The sequence below is a fragment of the Gallus gallus genome, chromosome 10, assembly GCF_016699485.2.
Source record: "Gallus gallus isolate bGalGal1 chromosome 10, bGalGal1.mat.broiler.GRCg7b, whole genome shotgun sequence".
Classification (NCBI taxonomy): Eukaryota; Metazoa; Chordata; class Aves; order Galliformes; family Phasianidae; genus Gallus; species Gallus gallus.
In genome coordinates, this window is record NC_052541.1 from 7,712,158 (window position 1) to 7,731,029 (window position 18,872).

At 41.9% G+C, this 18,872-nt stretch overlaps 1 protein-coding gene across 3 annotated transcripts in view; it reads left to right on the top strand.

The window, feature by feature from the left end:
- Nucleotides 1-18,872, top strand: part of RFX7 (regulatory factor X7) — a 77,619-nt gene that overhangs the window by 7,199 nt on the left and 51,548 nt on the right. For 2 of the 3 annotated variants that reach the window (XM_046899255.1, XM_429081.8), the window contains exons 3-4: nt 8,916-9,041; nt 10,053-10,138. In XM_046899255.1, the coding sequence (XP_046755211.1) occupies nt 10,095-10,138 (44 nt within the window). In that variant the 5' untranslated portion in view covers nt 8,916-9,041; nt 10,053-10,094. Of the gene's footprint in view, nt 1-8,915; nt 9,042-10,052; nt 10,139-18,334; nt 18,793-18,872 lie in introns of those variants that run through there. The other variant, XM_015291868.4, reaches the window with a different exon arrangement.

Sequence of the window (18,872 nt, forward strand, 5' to 3'; positions counted from 1 at the left end):
GTGCAGAGTAAGATGTAATCTAAAATATTCAGTGACTATAGTATGGCATCACCAAGCAAATTAATGCTATCTAACAAGTACAAACAAGTTCTAAAATGTTAGAAGTGTCAATGTTAGCACTCACAAATTATATATCCCCAGTGTAGCCTTAAATTAGAATAACATGTTTTGGCATTTGCTCATAATATATTGGTTGATAAAAGAAATGTTAATTCATGCTGTATTATTGATTCAGCCCTTGGCTCCTCTGCTTATTCCTGCTCTGTGATAGAAATCCAGTAGCAGTGTAGTAAAATGAGGTAAAAATCCACCTGCATGCTCCTATGTTAAACGAATGCATGTGACTTGTTAGGGCATTAAACTGCCTTGGGAAATTATTTTATGTGAGGCACAAACTTTTTCACTAATTATAATAATATATGTGTAATTCAGTGTTGGGTAGAGAGAGAATGTTATTTTGTTGGTTTTTGCTGGTTTTCATAAACAAACGCTGACAGCAATTGTTATTATTTGCAGAGCCAGCAGAAATTCTTGTGATATTTTTTTCTTCTGCCACATGAAAAAGAGATGTTATTTTAACAGCACAGTATTTGATAGCTTTTAAAAATACTTGGCCTAATTTTAAAGCATGCTGAGCACCCACAATTGCAACTGAAGTCACCTCCCCTTGCAGGATGCCCCACAGCACTCTAGTGCAGTCCTTGGATTTGAGATCCAAGTACAACAGTAGTGGTTGTCTCTGATATGAGGGTAGCCACCAGGAAAAGCACAAGTGTTTTCAACACTTGAACTAAAGTTGGACTGAATCTTTGGAAAGTTGCGTATATTGCACACGTTCAAAAGCTTTGCCTAGGTATCATTGCAACAATCACACTTAAGTTGTAATTTGTCAGTTAGCTTAAACCAAATCAGGGCTTCAATAATGGGGATTTGTGAGGGAATGCAGAGATGAAGATCTGAACAAAGCTACTATGGGACAGTCAGGCACAGCTAAACACTTGTCTTTCAAAGAAACCATCTTGTCATGGCAAAAATAACCTTGGATTGAATATTGAATTTGCAGGCTAGGGCCATTTGGCAGTGACTTGAAGGTTTCTGTTGTATGGTTACAATTTTCTTTAGAGAAGCTAAGATTTTCTCAGGATTTGTGCTTCAGCAGGTGATAGTAAATAGATAACTGAGAAGGCCTCTTGAAAAATAAGTACCACATAGAATTTCAAATCCCTGACAAAAAAACAAATACATAAATACAAACTTTCTTAGTTACATGTGCAGTGAAACAGAAAAATGCTCTTGCTTCTGTCCTGTCACTCCTTATAGTCCTCTTTTCCAAACAAAGTTGAATCCCCACTTTCATGTAGATATTGTACATGCACTGAGAGGTGTAGGACAGATTTACAAGCAGTGTAGTGGCAGATAAAAGGCTGTACATTCCTTTAAAATATATTGTCAAATAATTTATTTGCATTATTAAATTAATTTCTGTGTTCAAATGCTCTGAACCTTTGGGTAACACAGTGGGAGTGAAGAAAATCTAGCCAGTGTTCATTTTGCATGCACCAGCTTTTATGCTGCTTGCTGAACTGAGTAGAAAGAGCGTTCCAAAGGTATTTAAGTTCAAAGACTGGGCTGTGGGTTCTTCTCCATGAAATCTGAGCAAGAGAAACAGATCCATTGGAATAGCTATTTTGTTTAGTTACGTTTGGACAGTGTTTGCCACTCAGATTTTTCAAGATCGTACCACTGCATAAGGAACTGCCAATGGAATGTAGAGATAAAAACAACTGTTAGCAAAAGAAAAAAAAAAAGGCAAAAAAGCTGAATTCTCACTGTAAACAGCTTGAATAGTGAAAGTACTCATTGTAAAATTGTTTCTAGTTTGAATAAATTAAACATTGACATATAAATATTAGGAATAAAGTTAATTTTAATCCATTTTAAATGACAAAATCAACATATCAGGCAGCTATGGTTATAACCATGATTCTGTAGTGCTTCACGTGGTAATAACCACATTTCTGCAGTGCTTCATTTCATTATATATTGAATCTTGAAATGTATTTAAATAAAGTTAAACTCAGTCGAATTCTACTGAGGTTGATACAGACTTTTGTCATGCCTCCACAATGGTGACTTCAGTTCTATGAAGATCACCTGCCTGTCATTTCTTAAACAGCCAGAACTAACAGCTGTGTTGTAAATGATAGTCTTAGTGCAAACTTGAAGTTCAAAAGTGCACTAAAACAAAATAAATGATACTATGCAAAGTGAAAAGCTGCTGCATTCACTGTAGAGACAGTGTTCGGAGAGGAAGTTGTTATCTCAGATGTGAGTTTTAATGTATTCAGTTTTAATATATTTGCTGAAGTTTCTTAAGTTCCTTAGTTTTATTTTAAACCTCAGAATGGAAAATTATGGCTTCAATTTAAAATCTTATTAAGTGAATACTGAATACAGTAAAATCACCTTAATAGTTTTTGATAAACTAACTCTTAGCAGAGGACTGTTTCTGGAACAATATAGTCAGGGGTTTGCTCACATACAGCATTGCTGGTGAAAGAGAAAAAAAGAAGGTAATAACAGTAATAAATACATTATTTTTCCTCTTTATCCTTTCAGTCAGTACAACATGGACAGCAATCAGGCATCCTTTCCCTGTGTTGCTCTGGCACCATGACTAAGTGCTGGCCTGTGTTGGAGAAACCACCTCCACTGAGGTTGTGGTTTATTTTCCATGCAGCTTTAGCAAATGTGTTGACATTAGCAGTAAAACTGTAAATGATGTTGTTCCATGCCATGTCTAATTGCATTTTTCCTTATGTGGTCAGCTGCCCAATAGAAAATGGAATGTTGAGCACTTTACAGATGATTGTTGATGTTTCATTGGAGTTTTACAAAGCTACCTGTGTGACAGTGATGGTTGATGATCTGGCAGGGCTACAGGAAGCACTGCTTAATGTACAACATCTAAAATATATTTTTCCCTACCTGTGCAGTATTTTTGTAGATCTTCTCTGAAAGTATTTGAGTTTTCATGGAGATTGATGTCAAACTGGAACTGTTTCAGGAAAGTGGTTAAGCTCATATACAGTGCTAAGCACGAGAGCTCTTATCTAACAGTGTTACTGAACCAGATTTCTGAATTTGTTTCATCCCCTTTTGAATAGAAATTGATCCATCTGAAATACTGCTCATGCAAACCAAACTGTACCTTTATTTCCAGAAAGACATGCTAGTTGAGCTAATATTTGCCTTTAAAGTTTAGTTTCTCCAAACAGACCTTAGGAAATAGTTTAATTTATGTCTGGGTTATAGTAGAATGAATTTTGTAATGAATATATAAGAGATAGGAGCATATCTAGCATTCCTGAAAGTTGTATGAAGTGCCCTATTTCATTGTTTGATCTATGACTGTGCTGTGCTGTTTGAGTTAGTAAGTTTTCTTCTTTCACTATAAATCTTTTCCTAACATTTCAATCCCCAAATTATGTATTCTTTAGATTAGTAATATGATATGAAACCCTTCTGTCTATTTCCAAGTTGTTTGGAATTCCCTTTCATACATGAGGTTGTTGTTTTGTTTTGTTTTGTTTTTTAAAAAGACCTCAGGCAAGGCCTTTACAACCTGTACTCTTCTATTTCTTTACCTTATCATTTTTTCAAGTTTTTCAATTCCAAAAATATTGTGGCAGAGACCATGCTAAAGGGACTACCTTTGGGATTGATCCTGTGTAGTCTGAAGTCTTTTCAATGTGCACTGCAGCTGTAGACACAGAGTAGAGCTGAGCTCATTAACTCAGATTTCCACTCTTGTATCTTGCGATACTTGGGTCTAGGTGGCTTTAACATTAAACCTGGAGATACCTCATTGGTACTGCCTCTGGGTTGAGCTCCTTGAGAGCGCTGGTCTGGGGACAGTTCGCATTAAAACAAAGCTTTAGTGTTCTAAGTCAACTAGTTCCCAGAGAGCCACCACAAAAGCAGGTGGAAGTGCAAAAAGCAGCAGAAATTGTGGGAAATGGCTTCTTTGGTTGAGGGAGAAAAGAAAGAACTGAGCCCACATTTCTTTATCAAACATCAAAGGGTCTGACAACCCAAATCTGTTACCACATACACACAGTTTGTGAATACCAGCTATCATGCTCAAATTTCAAGGGCATATATTCATAACAGCCTTTCTTGAGTAAAAAACAACATTTTGGTGCTCTTTCTAAATTTGATTTCTGCTGAAAATTATGGATCTTAAAAGCTGGATGCAGCTGAGCTCTCTGGCTAAGGCCAATTCTTTTGTTTGTTTGTCTGTACTTTGACCAAAGGATTACATTGACAGCTTCCCAGGATCTAAAATTGTATTTAATCTGTTTACAAAGCTACATACCTTCTTTGATTGTGAAAGAAGGAAATGAAAGTGACCATTTCTATATCATCTGATATCTGTTCACAGGGAGCAGAAATTACTGTCTAGCCTGCTTCCCCAGGAAAGCCTACCCAATTGTTTCACGTGTCACATAACTGTATGGTACATAAACATGCGGCATAGCTACTTGAAATGTCAAAAAAGCACCACGGAGCAGTAATACATGTCAGTAGAATAATAGGAATTAGAATAGCCCCTGCACCACTGTAGCTGAAGGTAATTTCACTTGCAATTGTCAAACAGAGCTGAACTGGTGACCAAAGGAATGTGTTTGTAATCCATTGCTGTGCACTTGCAGTAAAGGAGGGACTCAGACATGGCACGCTCAGACAGTATCACCTCTTTCAAATGCACTCAGACTATACAGTACCCTGCATTTTTTCTCTTTGCTTTTTTTGGTCACAGCTCACACATCTGTGAATCATTCAAGGGGAAATTTTGAGAGATGCTATGTGTCAGGTCAATCCAGGTTCACTCACTGTATGTCCTTAGAAAGCCAGAAATTCTGGTGTGTAAACAACGGGGGAGGGGAAGGGGAGGTTTAACAAGGCAGATGGAGTTAATCTTTTTTCTAAATATTGCATATAATTTGGTTGTCTGATTACACAGTAAACTACAGTTGTATTTTCTTTAATTCAGTTACACAAACACAGCAGCCAATTAATATTCCTGCACGGCATGTGTTATGAAGGATGCAAAGAGAAAACCTTTGTTTTTCTGCTGCTAAAGGAGCTGTTTAAGTTAAACCGTGTTCCTCTACACAGCAACAGCAAAGTAAATGACAGCATTAATTCAATCCAGAATGCTTGATAAAGTGAGAGGGGTTGTTTACCTCCTGTATTAAAAAGTCTCCTGGGGATGGATTTTATTGTGATCTGCATAGTCATCCATCTTCCCATACTGTCTATGCTTAGGCTTGTGAGTAAAACATATACAGTAATTTAGCATTCAGATAATCCCACAGCTATAATCCAGACAGATTTAGCTCAAATTTCTCCAGGATTTCTATTATCTAGTTTTAGTATTGTGGTGTTGGCTGGATATTTTAAATTGCTACAAATGCTTTTCTCTGCAATAAACAACATATTTTGGTGATCTCATAATTGAAGTTGTGGATTCTTCCTGGCATTAACCACATGTAAAAATGTATCTTTGTGAGGACAGTGATTGCACAGCTGGAGCATGGTTTTAATGGATTCCAGCTATTTGAATACGTACCACATAAGATCGTACGGCGTTTATGTGAAAATCAATGTGAAACGTACCTTCCCTCTAGTAATGAGGATAATCTGAAGAGTGTTCATCTCCACACATGATCTCTTTGAAAATGAACAGCTTCAATTTCAATAATGATTTGCTACACTGTAGTGTATAATAGTATAGAGCCTGAGTTTCTTACGGTGCTTTTCATGAGCAGATCAGAGATCTTTTTTGTTTTCAGTTTCCTCAGACAGAACTTCTAGTCTCTCTCATTCAGTAGTTTCTAGAAAAAGAGGGAGTTCTTGGGGGAGGGAGAGCATCGCTATCTGCATGAAATGAGGGGATATTAAGTCCTAATGCAGTAGATACCTTTCACAGTAGACCACCCTTTGTCGTAGGTTCCTCTGATTAATTGCAAATGTATTCAGGGAGCAGAGCAGACATTGTAGAGAGAGTCCAAATGTGTTTGTACCAAAAATGCCAGCCCTCCCACACTTGCTAGCATTGGTGAAGCTGCAGGAGTAAGAATGCTTATGTGGGAGATTTTTAGGAGGGAAATGAACTGTGGAGAAAATTTTAAAGCTGCAGCTTTTAAAAGAGCAGCCTGAATGAGAGTGCCTGAACTGAGGCAAGCTGCAGAGCAGGGCAGTACACACGCAGTGTGCTCTGCTTAGCAATTGTGTTGCAAATGCACAAAGTACATTATTAACTCCCAGGCCAGTCTTTTGGGAAGAGGCTTGTGCACATTTGGCAATAACACGATGCTAAGATTGTTTTCCACAAGTGTCTGAGAACTTAAAAAAAAAAAAAGCAAACTATTTGGAACCACTTGTGTGATGCCTTATGTCATATTGTTGCTCCCCTGACAAGGAATTCAGGTATACTCCCCTAAAAGCACTGTGCTGTGTTTCAAGCACCTTCTCTGACCATGCAATATTGCCAGCCCCACAAACACTACAAACATTAAAAGAGAATTTGAATATGTAGAGAAAGATGGCATTCTCATATCATCACTTGTGATAAAGCTGTTTGGGATATAAAACTTATTTCATAGTCTCCAAACTGCAGATTTGACAAAACTAGGAGGAAAAAGAAATCTAAAGCATGAATGAGAGAGACTGTTTTACATCTAACAATCACACTTTTGGATAGAAACCCTCTGAAAGAAACACACTGTATGTAGGTGGCAGTACTTTCGGTTTCATACTTGCCTTGAGTTATTCTTTGCACTAAATGCTATAGTAATTGGGTTTCAGATGCAGCAGTGCTTACGTACGTGCAATGAAAAACAAACTAATAGAGCGTTCACTCGCTTCACCCATCTGCTGCAGTGGGCCTTCTCCTGTTGCACTGAAAAGAAAGCCCCCACTTCTGGGGAGATAAATGATATTTATGCTGAAATATCTATCAATATCCAAGTTTGATCCCCAGTAAGTCACAACTATGAAGCTGTAAAGCCAGTGAGATGGAAAAGCAATCCGATAGCTCTTAAACTGCTCTTTCTTCCAGACGGTGCCTAGGGCGCCAGCTGTTGCCCCTGGTTGAAACAGTGGTTGGGAGTTTTCAAGCCTCAATTCTTTTCTTAAAAGAATTTCCCTAGACCACTAAAAGCTGGTGTCAGAAACTCAGACGAGCGGATTTTAAAATAGATTTGACACAGTTATGTCATAAGTGCATCTTTATTTGTAAAGAAATGTCAAAAAATTTAAATTTTACGATCTGCATGAGGAACCTGCAAATGCACCCACAGGCCTTCTCATTGTTGCACACAGTACTTTTTTTTCCACCTTATTATATCTCGATTCCTCTTTTAGCAATTATTTTGCATCATGCTCAGCACACTTTCCCTCACGCCATTTGGATTTTCACTTGCTAATGCAAATGCATCTTAAAATATCATCTTCCCAAGTTATTAGATCCAGGGCTTGATGACGCATACTGGACTTAGTTGAAGCATCAGAGTAGCAAAGAAAGACCAAGACATGAAGGAGCGCCAAGTAAATATTGACATACTGATTTTATGACTAAGCTATGATTATTTTTTAACTTGCCTATGCTTTCAGAAATGGAGAAAGTTTGAAAAATAGAGTAATACTTCCATATGGCCAAGAAATGACCATGTATTATGATCATAGATCTTTCTATTCAAGAAATGAGTCAAAATTAAAAAGAAATCAGAACAACAACAACAACAAAAAATCTTGCAGTGGGACAAGGTCTGGTATGTTTAAATGTCACATCAGTACTTTCCATGTCTGCATATGTAATTTGAGATTAAATGTGCTGTGGATAAAACTAATCGCATCGTATTTTCTAACTATGTACCAGGTATTTATGTGGTAGAAATTTGTTTCCCTTTTAGCAGTTAGATTCTAGTAATAAATTTCTGTATCCCTGCCATGACAATGTTTGTCCTCAAAGATGGCTATGACACTGTATCCTCCCCTGTAAGCTCCAGCAGTGTGAATAGGGCAGAATTTGGGCCTTCAACATGTAGTTAATCACTCTGCAATTTGACAGGAGAGCTGATACCTTCCTGCCCCCTCCTCTACCTCAGTGCCGGAAGGAAAAGGCAACTCAAAGTCAAACTTCTCAATTGTTGTAATTCTGGAAAGATTTTCTCTGCAAGGAGTTGCCATTTGCACAATCATCCTTTTCCTCTTTGAGCTGCCAACAGCCAGAAAGTACCAAGCCCTTCTCTCTGCCTTGCAGGGTGAGGAATCTCAAACATGGCTTTGGTAGCTGTGCCCTACTGTTTTAACCCATTGAGGTATTTTCTAAAGATGGTCTTATTTCCATGTGCTTGGCTGGTGTTATGGTGACCATGAGTGCATGTATCAAGTTACTGGTATGGAGTAGCCCTGCCAGGAAACCAGAGGGCACGTTCAGTGCAAACTGTTTTTAGAAGGCTAAATAGGCACAGCTCTAAGTTGGGTGCCTGCTGTGTTAATAAAAGGACTCCACATTACTTCTGTCCAACCAACCTCCTGAATGTGGACAGAACACAGCCTGTATCTGTGGAAAGGATTACTCCTGGACTGATACCAGACTTGGCTAACTGGCCCTTACTGCACCATGTAAATAGTAGTATTCTTAAACTTGGCTTTCTTGGATTCTTGAGCTTGGGTTCTGCCAGAATTCAGGGATAGGACTTATTAAAAACCTGAAAGGAGAACTAAACAAAACCTACAAAACAAACAAACAAACAAATAAATAAAACAAAACAAAAAACCCACAAAAGAAACCCTCCTAACATGGAAAATTTTAATTAACACAATGCGATCAACTTGTTTTGCAGGTTAAAGTGAAAAGGACGAGCAGAAGGAAAGCTTCTACTTCCTCTCTTCATGACACTGAAAGAGATCTATTCCTTGCTTCCTGAAGGGAAGAAAGTGATCTGCCACAGGAAAATCAAGTTAGCAAGGTGACCTATCTGTTTATTTCTGTTATTCTTATATAAAAAACCCAGGTCTGAAGTGCACTGGTTTGTAAACTGAGCTGCTCCAGTATAGCATATTCACACTAAAACTGCTGTAAACCTCAGAGACCTATCCCAAACAGTAGAGTACAGGATTTTATCCATTTTAATAGCCACATTTGCTCCCATGGCCAAATCATATCGGTTGTAAATTAACAGCTTTTATCTGAATTTTGATATTTTCATACGTAACATTTATGAAAATGCTATTTAAATATATCAGACATCTCTTGAGTTCACTTTAAAAATAACAGAGGACATGAAGTCCTTTCTCATACTGATGTTTATACTTCATTCTGTTTTTCTTTTGAATTGTTAGATAAATGTTAGAAGCCTGTGAGCATGAGAACAGCTGCTTGTTGGCTGTATGTGTTGTTGATTTGTAAGAGCCGTGATATTGTAACTGTTAAACTGATTAGAAGTTTTGGCAATAAACTGTTAAGATGTTGACAAAGCATCTTGGGATATAGGATGTAATTCTTCTACTGTCTGAACTGATTCGCTGTTGACTTGTTTGCTATGTTGAAGATCCAACCCAAACATGTTGGTTAAGACCGCAATGATCGCTGTGGGTACAGAAAAGACTACAGCCACCAATGCTGACTCATTCAATGCCATGCTCATCTGACATGGGAACCCACCACTCCCCTCCATCCTCATTCCCATGTGGTTAGCTGCCCAGGGACTGGATTCCCTTAAAAAGCTTCATCCTCAGCTCAGCAGTACCTTTCCATTCAGCTAGATTTTGGCTCTTAGCTAAACCTATTGCCTGGATGAGATAAGTATAGGATTCCAGCCAGATTGATTGTGAGCAACATTTTCTTTTCAAATATTCTTGGCTCCAATCCCACAGAAGTTGTTTCAGTCCAACAGAATAAAATCCTGTCCTTCAGACAGATGAGCCAGTCACTTTACATCATCATGCAATGTAATTATCCTGTATGTTCCCTATAACAGGTATTCTACACAGAGCTTCTGTTTTCCACATGAAATCTGGATATGATACTGTCTTCAAGATCACACTCTGCAAATTTCCTACAAAGGTAAGGAGAGGTATTAAGAATTTGGACCTATGTTTAGTGTCATAAACAATTAATTAATTAATCGGTCTTTCATTTCATACATTTCATTATCATAATAAAAAGTAATGTGCCTGTTCCACTGAGCACTGTGCAGGTGAGGAAAACTCCCTGTGAAGTTTATAAACATGTTCAATCCAAATAGACAATGTGATTTTTTTTTCCAACTTGACTCAGATTATAAAATGAATGAGATTTAGTCCCCAGGTCTTTACTGAGTAATTCTGCAAGCACATATTCATGCTGAGAAAGATTTTTCAGTGGGATTCTTTGCAAAATAAGACTTTGTCAGCTCCTGGAAGAGGGATCATTGCAGAGGTAGTAACATTTTACTGCTACTTAAAATCTGCCTGGCATCCCTGTTAATTATTTAGACTGTAGCAGACAAAGACACATAACAGAATTACTACTGGAAGAATTTGTGAAGTGTTATGAAGTGAAAGCGATCTTGATATATGAGTAGTATTGGGAGGAACCACCAGTGAGAAAACTGAAAACAGATCTGTGTGCACAGTATTCTTGTTCTACAGGAAGTAGTGGGAGTTAATATGTGAAAAAGCTGTTCACAAATCAGTATCCCTGGGATCTCTCTGAATGAGTTTTCCTGCACTTTGTGGTATTCTGTAAAGCGAAAGATCCTCTTTCTCCTTCTTGGGAAGGAAGATCCTCTTTCTCCTCCTTCTTGCCTTTGTGTGTCACTCGCTGTGCGCACAAAGCCACATATGTACCAGTTCACTCTGGTTCTTCAGCAGAGGGTGCAGAGTAGGATCAAATAAAAAATAAAGGTTCTAGTCCATGATGGTAGTTACAACTACAAATCTTAATGCAAAATAGTGTTAATTGTTAAAACAAAGGTTTTCTCAAAACTGTCTTGTTGCATAATAGGACACAAAGAAATGGTCTCAAGTTGCACCAGAGGAGGTTTAGACTAGATATTGGGAAGAATTTCTCTGGGGACTGAGTGATCAAGCATTAGAAAGGGCTGCCATGGGATGTGGTGGAGCCCCTTTCCCTGGAGATATTTAAGAGACATGTTTTAGGAATTGAGACCTGCTTTAGTGATGAGATTTGATAGGTCTGGTTGATGGTTTGACTTCATGATCTTGAAGGTCTTTTCCAACCTGGACGATTCTATGGTTCTATGACTGAAGTCTTTCCAAAACGTAGCTTAATGGATGCAGAGATGCTTTTGCATTGCCTTCAGTCACAGTTTAATTAGATTCTTGAGCAGTTTTCATAATGAAGTCCACAACTTGCATAAGATTTGTATTCCAAGTGTATGTGTAGACCCCGTTGTTCCAGACTGTACTTCTTTCCTGAAGCATGCACTGACAAGCTATTCAGTATCTTTATTACTGTACAAAATTGTGAGCCAACTGATACTTATTACTGGCTGTGCATTGGGTCAGTGCAGAGTTTTACCACAAGAAGGTAAACTCTTGAAGGGTTGTGCCTGAAAGGCACTATCCCTTATGGATCATACTAGTAGGGAAAAAATCTCTATATTAATAAAGATCCACTGAGCTCCCATCTCTGCCTTGGGGGGGAGTAGGTAGAGTGACAGGCCTCGTCCATGTGTTCTCCAAGCATAGCCACTCTTGATTTGTACCTGGCCTTTTTCCAGAGCTCTGGAATGGAGGAAATCCTGGTCATGCCTTGCCCCATTCCATATAGATGCACTAAGGCTAACTTCAATTACTGCTGTATTATTTCGAATAATTAAGTCTACGTAACATCATTATGTATGCATGCATTATACCTGTGTTCTCAGAACAAAGGTGCATCCGCAAGTACAGGCTGCTACTTACATAGAAGACAAATTGTATTTATTCTGTACTAATTAATACTGCAGGCAGAATTTCTCACTGTTTAAAATATCTTGAATGTCCATTTTTAGAATCTAAATACATACATACAGATTCTTTTTGCTTTGACAGATGGCAGTTGTATTTTATCTCCTTTCAATAAGTTTGTTCAAGTACTATCTTGTGTACCATCAATCTGAATGTCATTATTGTATTTCTGTTTCTACTTAAATCAATTGATTGAATTCATCAGTTTCAAGATGGAAACAATGGTGCTAAACTTCCAGGGACTTAGGGGAGCTAAATTTGACAGGAGTTGGGTCTACAGGTGTTGGCTTCATTGGCAATCTCCGTTACAGTTTGTTTTTCCTTAGCTGCTTGTTTCAGATTAACATTACACATTAAGGATGAAGTGCAGCCACCAGTGAGATTTTACTATTCAGTGTAACTTGTTCAGAAATGTTGCTTGAGATACAGTCTTTGCCATTCTATTCTTACACTGGAACATTTCTGCCTTAAAACATACGTACATAGATGTGGCTAGAAACAAAAATGTAATGGTGTTTTTGTCTTGGATATTAAACCTCGTTGCTTTAAAGGACACCCTGAACAAAACTAGGCCAAAAACTTGACCTATTTTAAAAGACACAGCAATCTGTTCTTTTAAAAAATCATTCACACTTCATTGAGTCCTTCTCTCTCTCTTACACCATGAAAAATATCCTACAATATCAACATTCAGAACTATTCTATCTCTGTACACAGTTTCCTGAACACGTATTGCAAGCTGAAGTCTCCAGTTTGACAATTTAATTTTTCTCCATCACTGATTTTGGAAAAGAAATCATTTTAAAAATTAGCAAATGCTTAAACTGAGCTAATTAGCTAATTAAAATGGCTATATCAGAGCACTTTCTCCCTAGTGTTAAATGTGATGAATCCATTTGGCAACCAGAAGGTCTTAGAATCCATAAGAGATTTTTGCTTCTAGAGGCTTCCATGTCTTGAATTTGAAAACTAGGAGCAGAGAGCCATATTTCTCAGTTATTTTGTAGTTTGAAATCTGGCTGTGAAACTCTGTTTACTTTGTGTTGGACTCCTGCCAGAGGAGGCCTGGTTTTAGCAGATGGTTGTGGAGTGGAGGCCAGACGTTTCCTGCTGCATCCTGACCAGGCACCAATAGCACTGCTCGTGGTCGCAGGCACTGCTGCCACCGATGCTGACGGTGCAGAGCCTGCTGGCAGGAATGCTGTGGAGGGTCACTTGAAGTGGACTTTCAGGCTAAAGGTTGCGTGGAAGAGAGGATCCTGGCGGCTTGGAGCACTTGCATGAACAGACATGGTTCTTGGAGAGGGTGGAGTTATGTGCCAGTAGATGAGCAGGAGGAGGGTTAAAGTTTTGACCAAAAAGAACGAGAGTATTAAGAACAGAGACGTGAGCTAGTAGTGATGAGAGATGACTGCTTTGGTCTTGGACTGTACAGTACTGTCTTGTCAAGGACAGGGAGCTTAAAGAAGAAACAGATAAGACAAAACATGAGACTATGGCATTGTTCTGGGGTGTGAGGCTACCTGTTTGCTCTGTGGGCACAATGTGTGAGCAGCATTTTCTTTTCCCTCCATTTCTGGGGACAACTTCTGTGAGAACAAAACTCATGATGCTGTCCCCAGGCTGGTGTTTGACAAGACATATTCTGCGTGCAAGGTGAGAAATCAAAGGGCAACTGCTGTAATTGCAAGCGCTTCTGTATCACTGGATCATTGTCTTGTCCTTCTGCATACAGGAGAAAATGCAAACAGATTTCTCAGGACGCTTGGAAATCCTTGAGGATTCCTTCAGGCACCAATTTAGGACATCCACTGTTTATATGGGAATGCAGCTCTTGAACCAACATAACTGAAATTCACAGTTTCTTGTACTGGGCTCTGTTCTACTTGGCTCCAAGTCTGGGAATTTGGTGCTCTCCCATCCTCTATCACACTTACATTACCATGTTATGCAGTGACCTTAACTGGGTCACAGTTATCTGCCAGTGGCCACCAATGCATGTGGTGAGGCAATTCACAGGAGGTGTACCTGCAAACAGGACCTGCTGTCCTGGTCCTTGCAGTCAGCCATTGCAGGTAGGCAATGTTTACTTCTGAACACTTTTCCAGAGTACTACTAAACTTCATTAGGAAAAAAAATAAGGACGGAAGTGTTATGTTGTTTGCTTTGTTATGTGAAACTTGCATATATTTTCTCTGCCTTACCAGGGCAAGCTGTAGCCAGGCCTATGTGAGCCTAGGCCATCGCTATCTTGCATCTAATGATCATCTACAACCGCCTAGAGTCAGGGCTGCATATCCATTTTGTTAGCATCTTAAACTGCCTTGCAAAGATATGAGACGACAGGGACAGCAAAGCAGAGAAGAACTGGAGACAGTGAGGATGATTTCCAAGAAAACAATCTCTGTAACAGAGTCAGTGTTGTAGCTAATACTTGTCCTTTGCTGGAGATGGACTTGTGATTGTGGGGCCTGCTTCATACTTCCTTGTGTTCCCCAATATTTGCCAGGTTGTGATACTGCTCACCACACAGTGCTCACACCCACTCCACACAGATGCTTCCAGAAGCAGCAAAGTTCAGCAAACTCCTGATCAAGCAGGTTTTCCTGCTTTTTTAGAATTAAAATAGCCCCTTTTCACTGTCACATTTGAACGCAGCCCAATTTCTTCTGTCAGTTATCATGACACGAGTTTGAAGGTTTTCTAGGTAAACTAGATTCTTTTTTTAAATGATTGAAAACATACAAGCTGAAGTATATATTAAAATTGGTTATGGGTACAATTAGTTATCACATTTCCATTTTACTAGTGCTGCATGTGAACAGAGGTAACAAAATAAAGAAAATCAGAGGGAGTTGTCTTGGGCATAGCTTAGGAGATGTGGTGACATACATCCCCAGGGGAGAAGTGCTGCAAAGAAGGCATCAGAATGGAGTTCACTGAACCAGTGTTTAAAGCTTTTGGAAAGTGTCTTTTTTAGCAAGGCTTTAAAGTCAATTATCCTCACAGAATTTGTTTTATGCTTGCCTTAAGGATAGAGATAGCAGAATTTCATTATTTATCTGCCTCTTACCCTCAGTTTAGCCTATGAATGTGCACGTCTCTTCTTGGCCCCATGTTAGACATAAGATGGCAGATCTCTCTCAACTGACAGGAAACAGGGAAGAGCACCCACCCTCGGTATTGGCTGCTTGGAAAGGGCAGTGAGACGTTGCTCACTGAAAGCATGAGACAGTGTATTCCCCAACTGTCAGACACAATTAATAACAGGGAAGAAAAAAACCCAACAAAACAAAATAATGAAAAATAGGTTAGTCTGTATTTAAGCACAACTTTTCCCTACAGAGAGGGCTTATGTTAGATCTGAAGCTACAGAAATGGAGGAAAAATAAACAGATTTGGAATCTGCAAAATCTGTCTGCAGAAGGGGAATGCCTGGGAACAGAGGCACAAGACCAGAAAGCCCTTTGCCTGCCTCATCTGAGCTGAGCTGCTGCACTCCTTAAAAACAGACATTTGGAAAATGGGAAAGAAAAGCAAAATTCCGGTCCTGAAAATGCTGCTCAGGCTTCTGGCATGTTTAGACTTAAGCACATACTTTTGTTTACAGTAATGGGATCTACAATCAACCTCTTTATATTAATTCTCACATCTCCTTTTATACCATGCTGACCAGAAGCCTCAATCTACATGTCCAGCAAAGGTATTCAAAGCATCCAGGTACAAAGACTCCAACAGAGGGTTACAGTGGTGTTTGGTGGATAGTCCTGGAAGGTCTTCAGTGTTTTGTCAGCTCATCTAAGTTCAGGTTCATTTCTTAGCAGTTAAATGATCCTCCTCTCTGTCTTCAAGATAATTCTGTCAGTACAAGCTCCTCTGAACAATTATTCTGGATCTCTTTCCTCTTTTTTTTTTTAGTTGGATATAACCATATACATATATATAGCTGCATATAAGGAGCTGCCATTTTTTCTTTCATGCATTTTGCAGAGACCATACAAAATTCAAAGCTAGTTCCACTGGTTGTGTAAGAGTCAGCTAAGCTGGCTTCTGTGTGTTGGCCTAACATACGTAAAGGGGTAAAGCCCTCACTCAGTGTCAGTGCAGCTATACAAAAAGCCTGAGCCAAACCCTGTGCTTGGACACACTGCGGGAATGTGGGAAAAGCACTGGAGTTATGTCTAACGTGAGAAAAAGGCTTTTGGAGAGCAGAGTGTGGCCCTTTGTGCTGTTGCTATTTGATTCCATAACGGACCTCTCTGGATTTTGCTCTTTAAAACTTTAGCAGCAATAACACCTACTGGCCAAATCAGTCATTAGGAGACCCCAATTTTATTTTGGGCCTCTGTATGTTCCCATCACAGCTAGTCAAACCCAGCAGCAGAATTGGGTTTGCAGTTGAAAGGCTTCACGCCAGAAGAGCACAGGAAAAAAAATTGTTTTGTAAAAAAAGGGTGAATTGGTGGTGAGATATGGGATTGCACACATAGGTCTGAGGCCTGGAGACCACTTCCACCGCAACAATGCAACCTGGGATTCTGTCCCACTTAACTCACCTGGCTGTCAATTTAATCCCATTCTGCCCTAAAGCACCAGGTGTGGTTGCGGGGTGGCAGTGGTGGTGTGAGGGTGCCAGCGTGTGCCCGGTGCAGCAGGTTTTGCAGAATAGATGTGACTAATTTCTTTTTTGGTTATATGATGCCAATACAGCTATAAATAAGTATGACTACAATTTGACATTGCTGGGAACTAAATTAACAAGGAACTAAATAATGAATTTGTCTTCCAACTGCTGGTTTTGACTGAAAGCTGTGCCAAAATTATATATGTTTTTCCAATTTACTCTAGTAGTCCGTGGTCCTTCAAACATGATGCACATCTGTCGAACCTTGCTCTGATACGCAGGCCCATCAGTTTCAGTCAGGGAGAACCTTTTTAGGCCTGGGATCCAAGCGGGGTACGCTCTGCCTCAGATTTCAAAGGGTCAAACCACAGATCTCAGCAGAGGCAGCTGACAAACAAAACTAGAAAATACCACCAGGATCAGCTTGGTCATATTGTACGAGGCTGTGCGTGTGCTGATCAAAAAGTATAGCAGTTGGGGATTTCAAGTTGCTAGCCTTTCTGTTTACTTCTGATTACCATTTTTACTTGTATTTATACTCACTTCTTGGATACCCTTCAGAAATTTCCAATCAAAGTAAGAAAAAAAAAAAAAAAAGCTTTTAGTAAGAAGCAGGAATAAGAGAGAACATCATTTTGTGATTCTGACCAGAGGTTTTATGAGGAGAAGAAAATCCCCATCACTGCCGTATCCGTTAATGTTTCTAAAACTCTTGCTTTGTTTGGTGACAGTCATCTACAAGTGCTCATCTACATTTAGCAACACTGTGTGTATTTATCAGTGGTGTAGAAGGCCCACATTTTCAGGGATCACTGCAGGCCCGGAAGGCACCCACTTATCCTCGGGTCCAGTGTAGGAAGTTGCTGGGGCACCCATTCCTCTGCCCAGGCTGAGAAGGGTCCCACTGTGCACGGCTCAGCACTGACCCGGGCTGGGTGCCCTGTGCTGCGGGAGGGCGCGGGGATGGGGTCTGCACCCCTAAAGATGAAAGACTGCTGCTGTCGGGGCTCGAGTTGCGTGAGAACATTGGGGCGAGGAGAGAGAGGCACATCTAGGGCCATTTGGGCGGTTTTGTGATCGTTTGGCACTGGTATAAATCAGACGGAAACTGGAATTAGAAGGATTGGGAACAGAGGAGCAGCGGAGGTGCAAAGGAGAGGCTTCTGGTGTTCGCGGGGGCGGCGGGCACTGCGGGACGCGAGCAGGCCGGGTCGAGGGGCAGCCCCTGTCTCTGCCTTGGCGGCGGCTTCCTTGGGAAGCAGCGAGGGCTGTGTGCGCGCTAACGGCGTGCGTTTCCGAGCGCTGTTTACAAACACCTCCGGATGCGGGAGGATGGGCGGCTGCGCGGAGCACCCGGAGGGCGAGAGGTGCGGGGCGGGCGGCTGATGTAATGCTGCGCGCCGCGGGAGGGGCTCACGTGTCCGCAGCGACGGCTCCGCGCTCGGCGCTGCCCGTGCGACTCACGCCCGGCTCCGCACGAGCCGCGCATCGGTGCGCGCACACGCGTCCGCCTTCGCCGTGCCGGCGGTCCGCCCGAGACCGCGCCCGGCACCCCGAGGTCGGCCCAGGGCTGCCGCAGGGGGACGCCACTCCCCCCCCTCCGCCGCCGCGCCCCCGCCCCAGCCCGGCCCCAGCCCCCTCCCGGCGGGCGGCCCGCCTGCTCGGGCAGCGCCGAGCCTGCGCACTGGGCGCCCGGGCGGGCACGGCGGCTGCGGGGCGAGGAGCGGCGGTGGCGGCGCGGGGCGGGCCGGGCCAGGTGCTGCGAAGCGGGGCAGAGCGGAGCGACCCTGCGCGGGGGCGGCGGAGGAGGACCGGGCCGCCATGCGCCGTGCCGCGAGCCGGGCTCGCCATCCTGCGGCGTAGCGGCGGGACGCGGCTCGGCTCCCCGCCCGTGATGTCCCCCGGGCGGCGAGGGAAGGCGACTCACTCGAGGGCTGCGGCAGAGGCCTAGTGCGGCCAGCCCGCTCCGCGTCCCCGCGCCGCCGCCGCGCCCCCATGGCCGAGGAGCAGCAGGCGGAGGGGCAGCCGCCGCGGCGGCTCGCCGGCACCCCCGCGCCCGCCGGGGCCCTGCCGGCCCTGGTGCCGGGGCTGCAGGGCAGCGAGGCCAGCGCGCTGCGGCACAAGATCCGCAGCTCCATCTGGTAAGGGCCGGGCCGCGGGCCGGGCGGGTGGCGAGGGGGGGGGCGCGGCCCTTTTGTGCCGGGGCGCGCGGAGCCGCCGG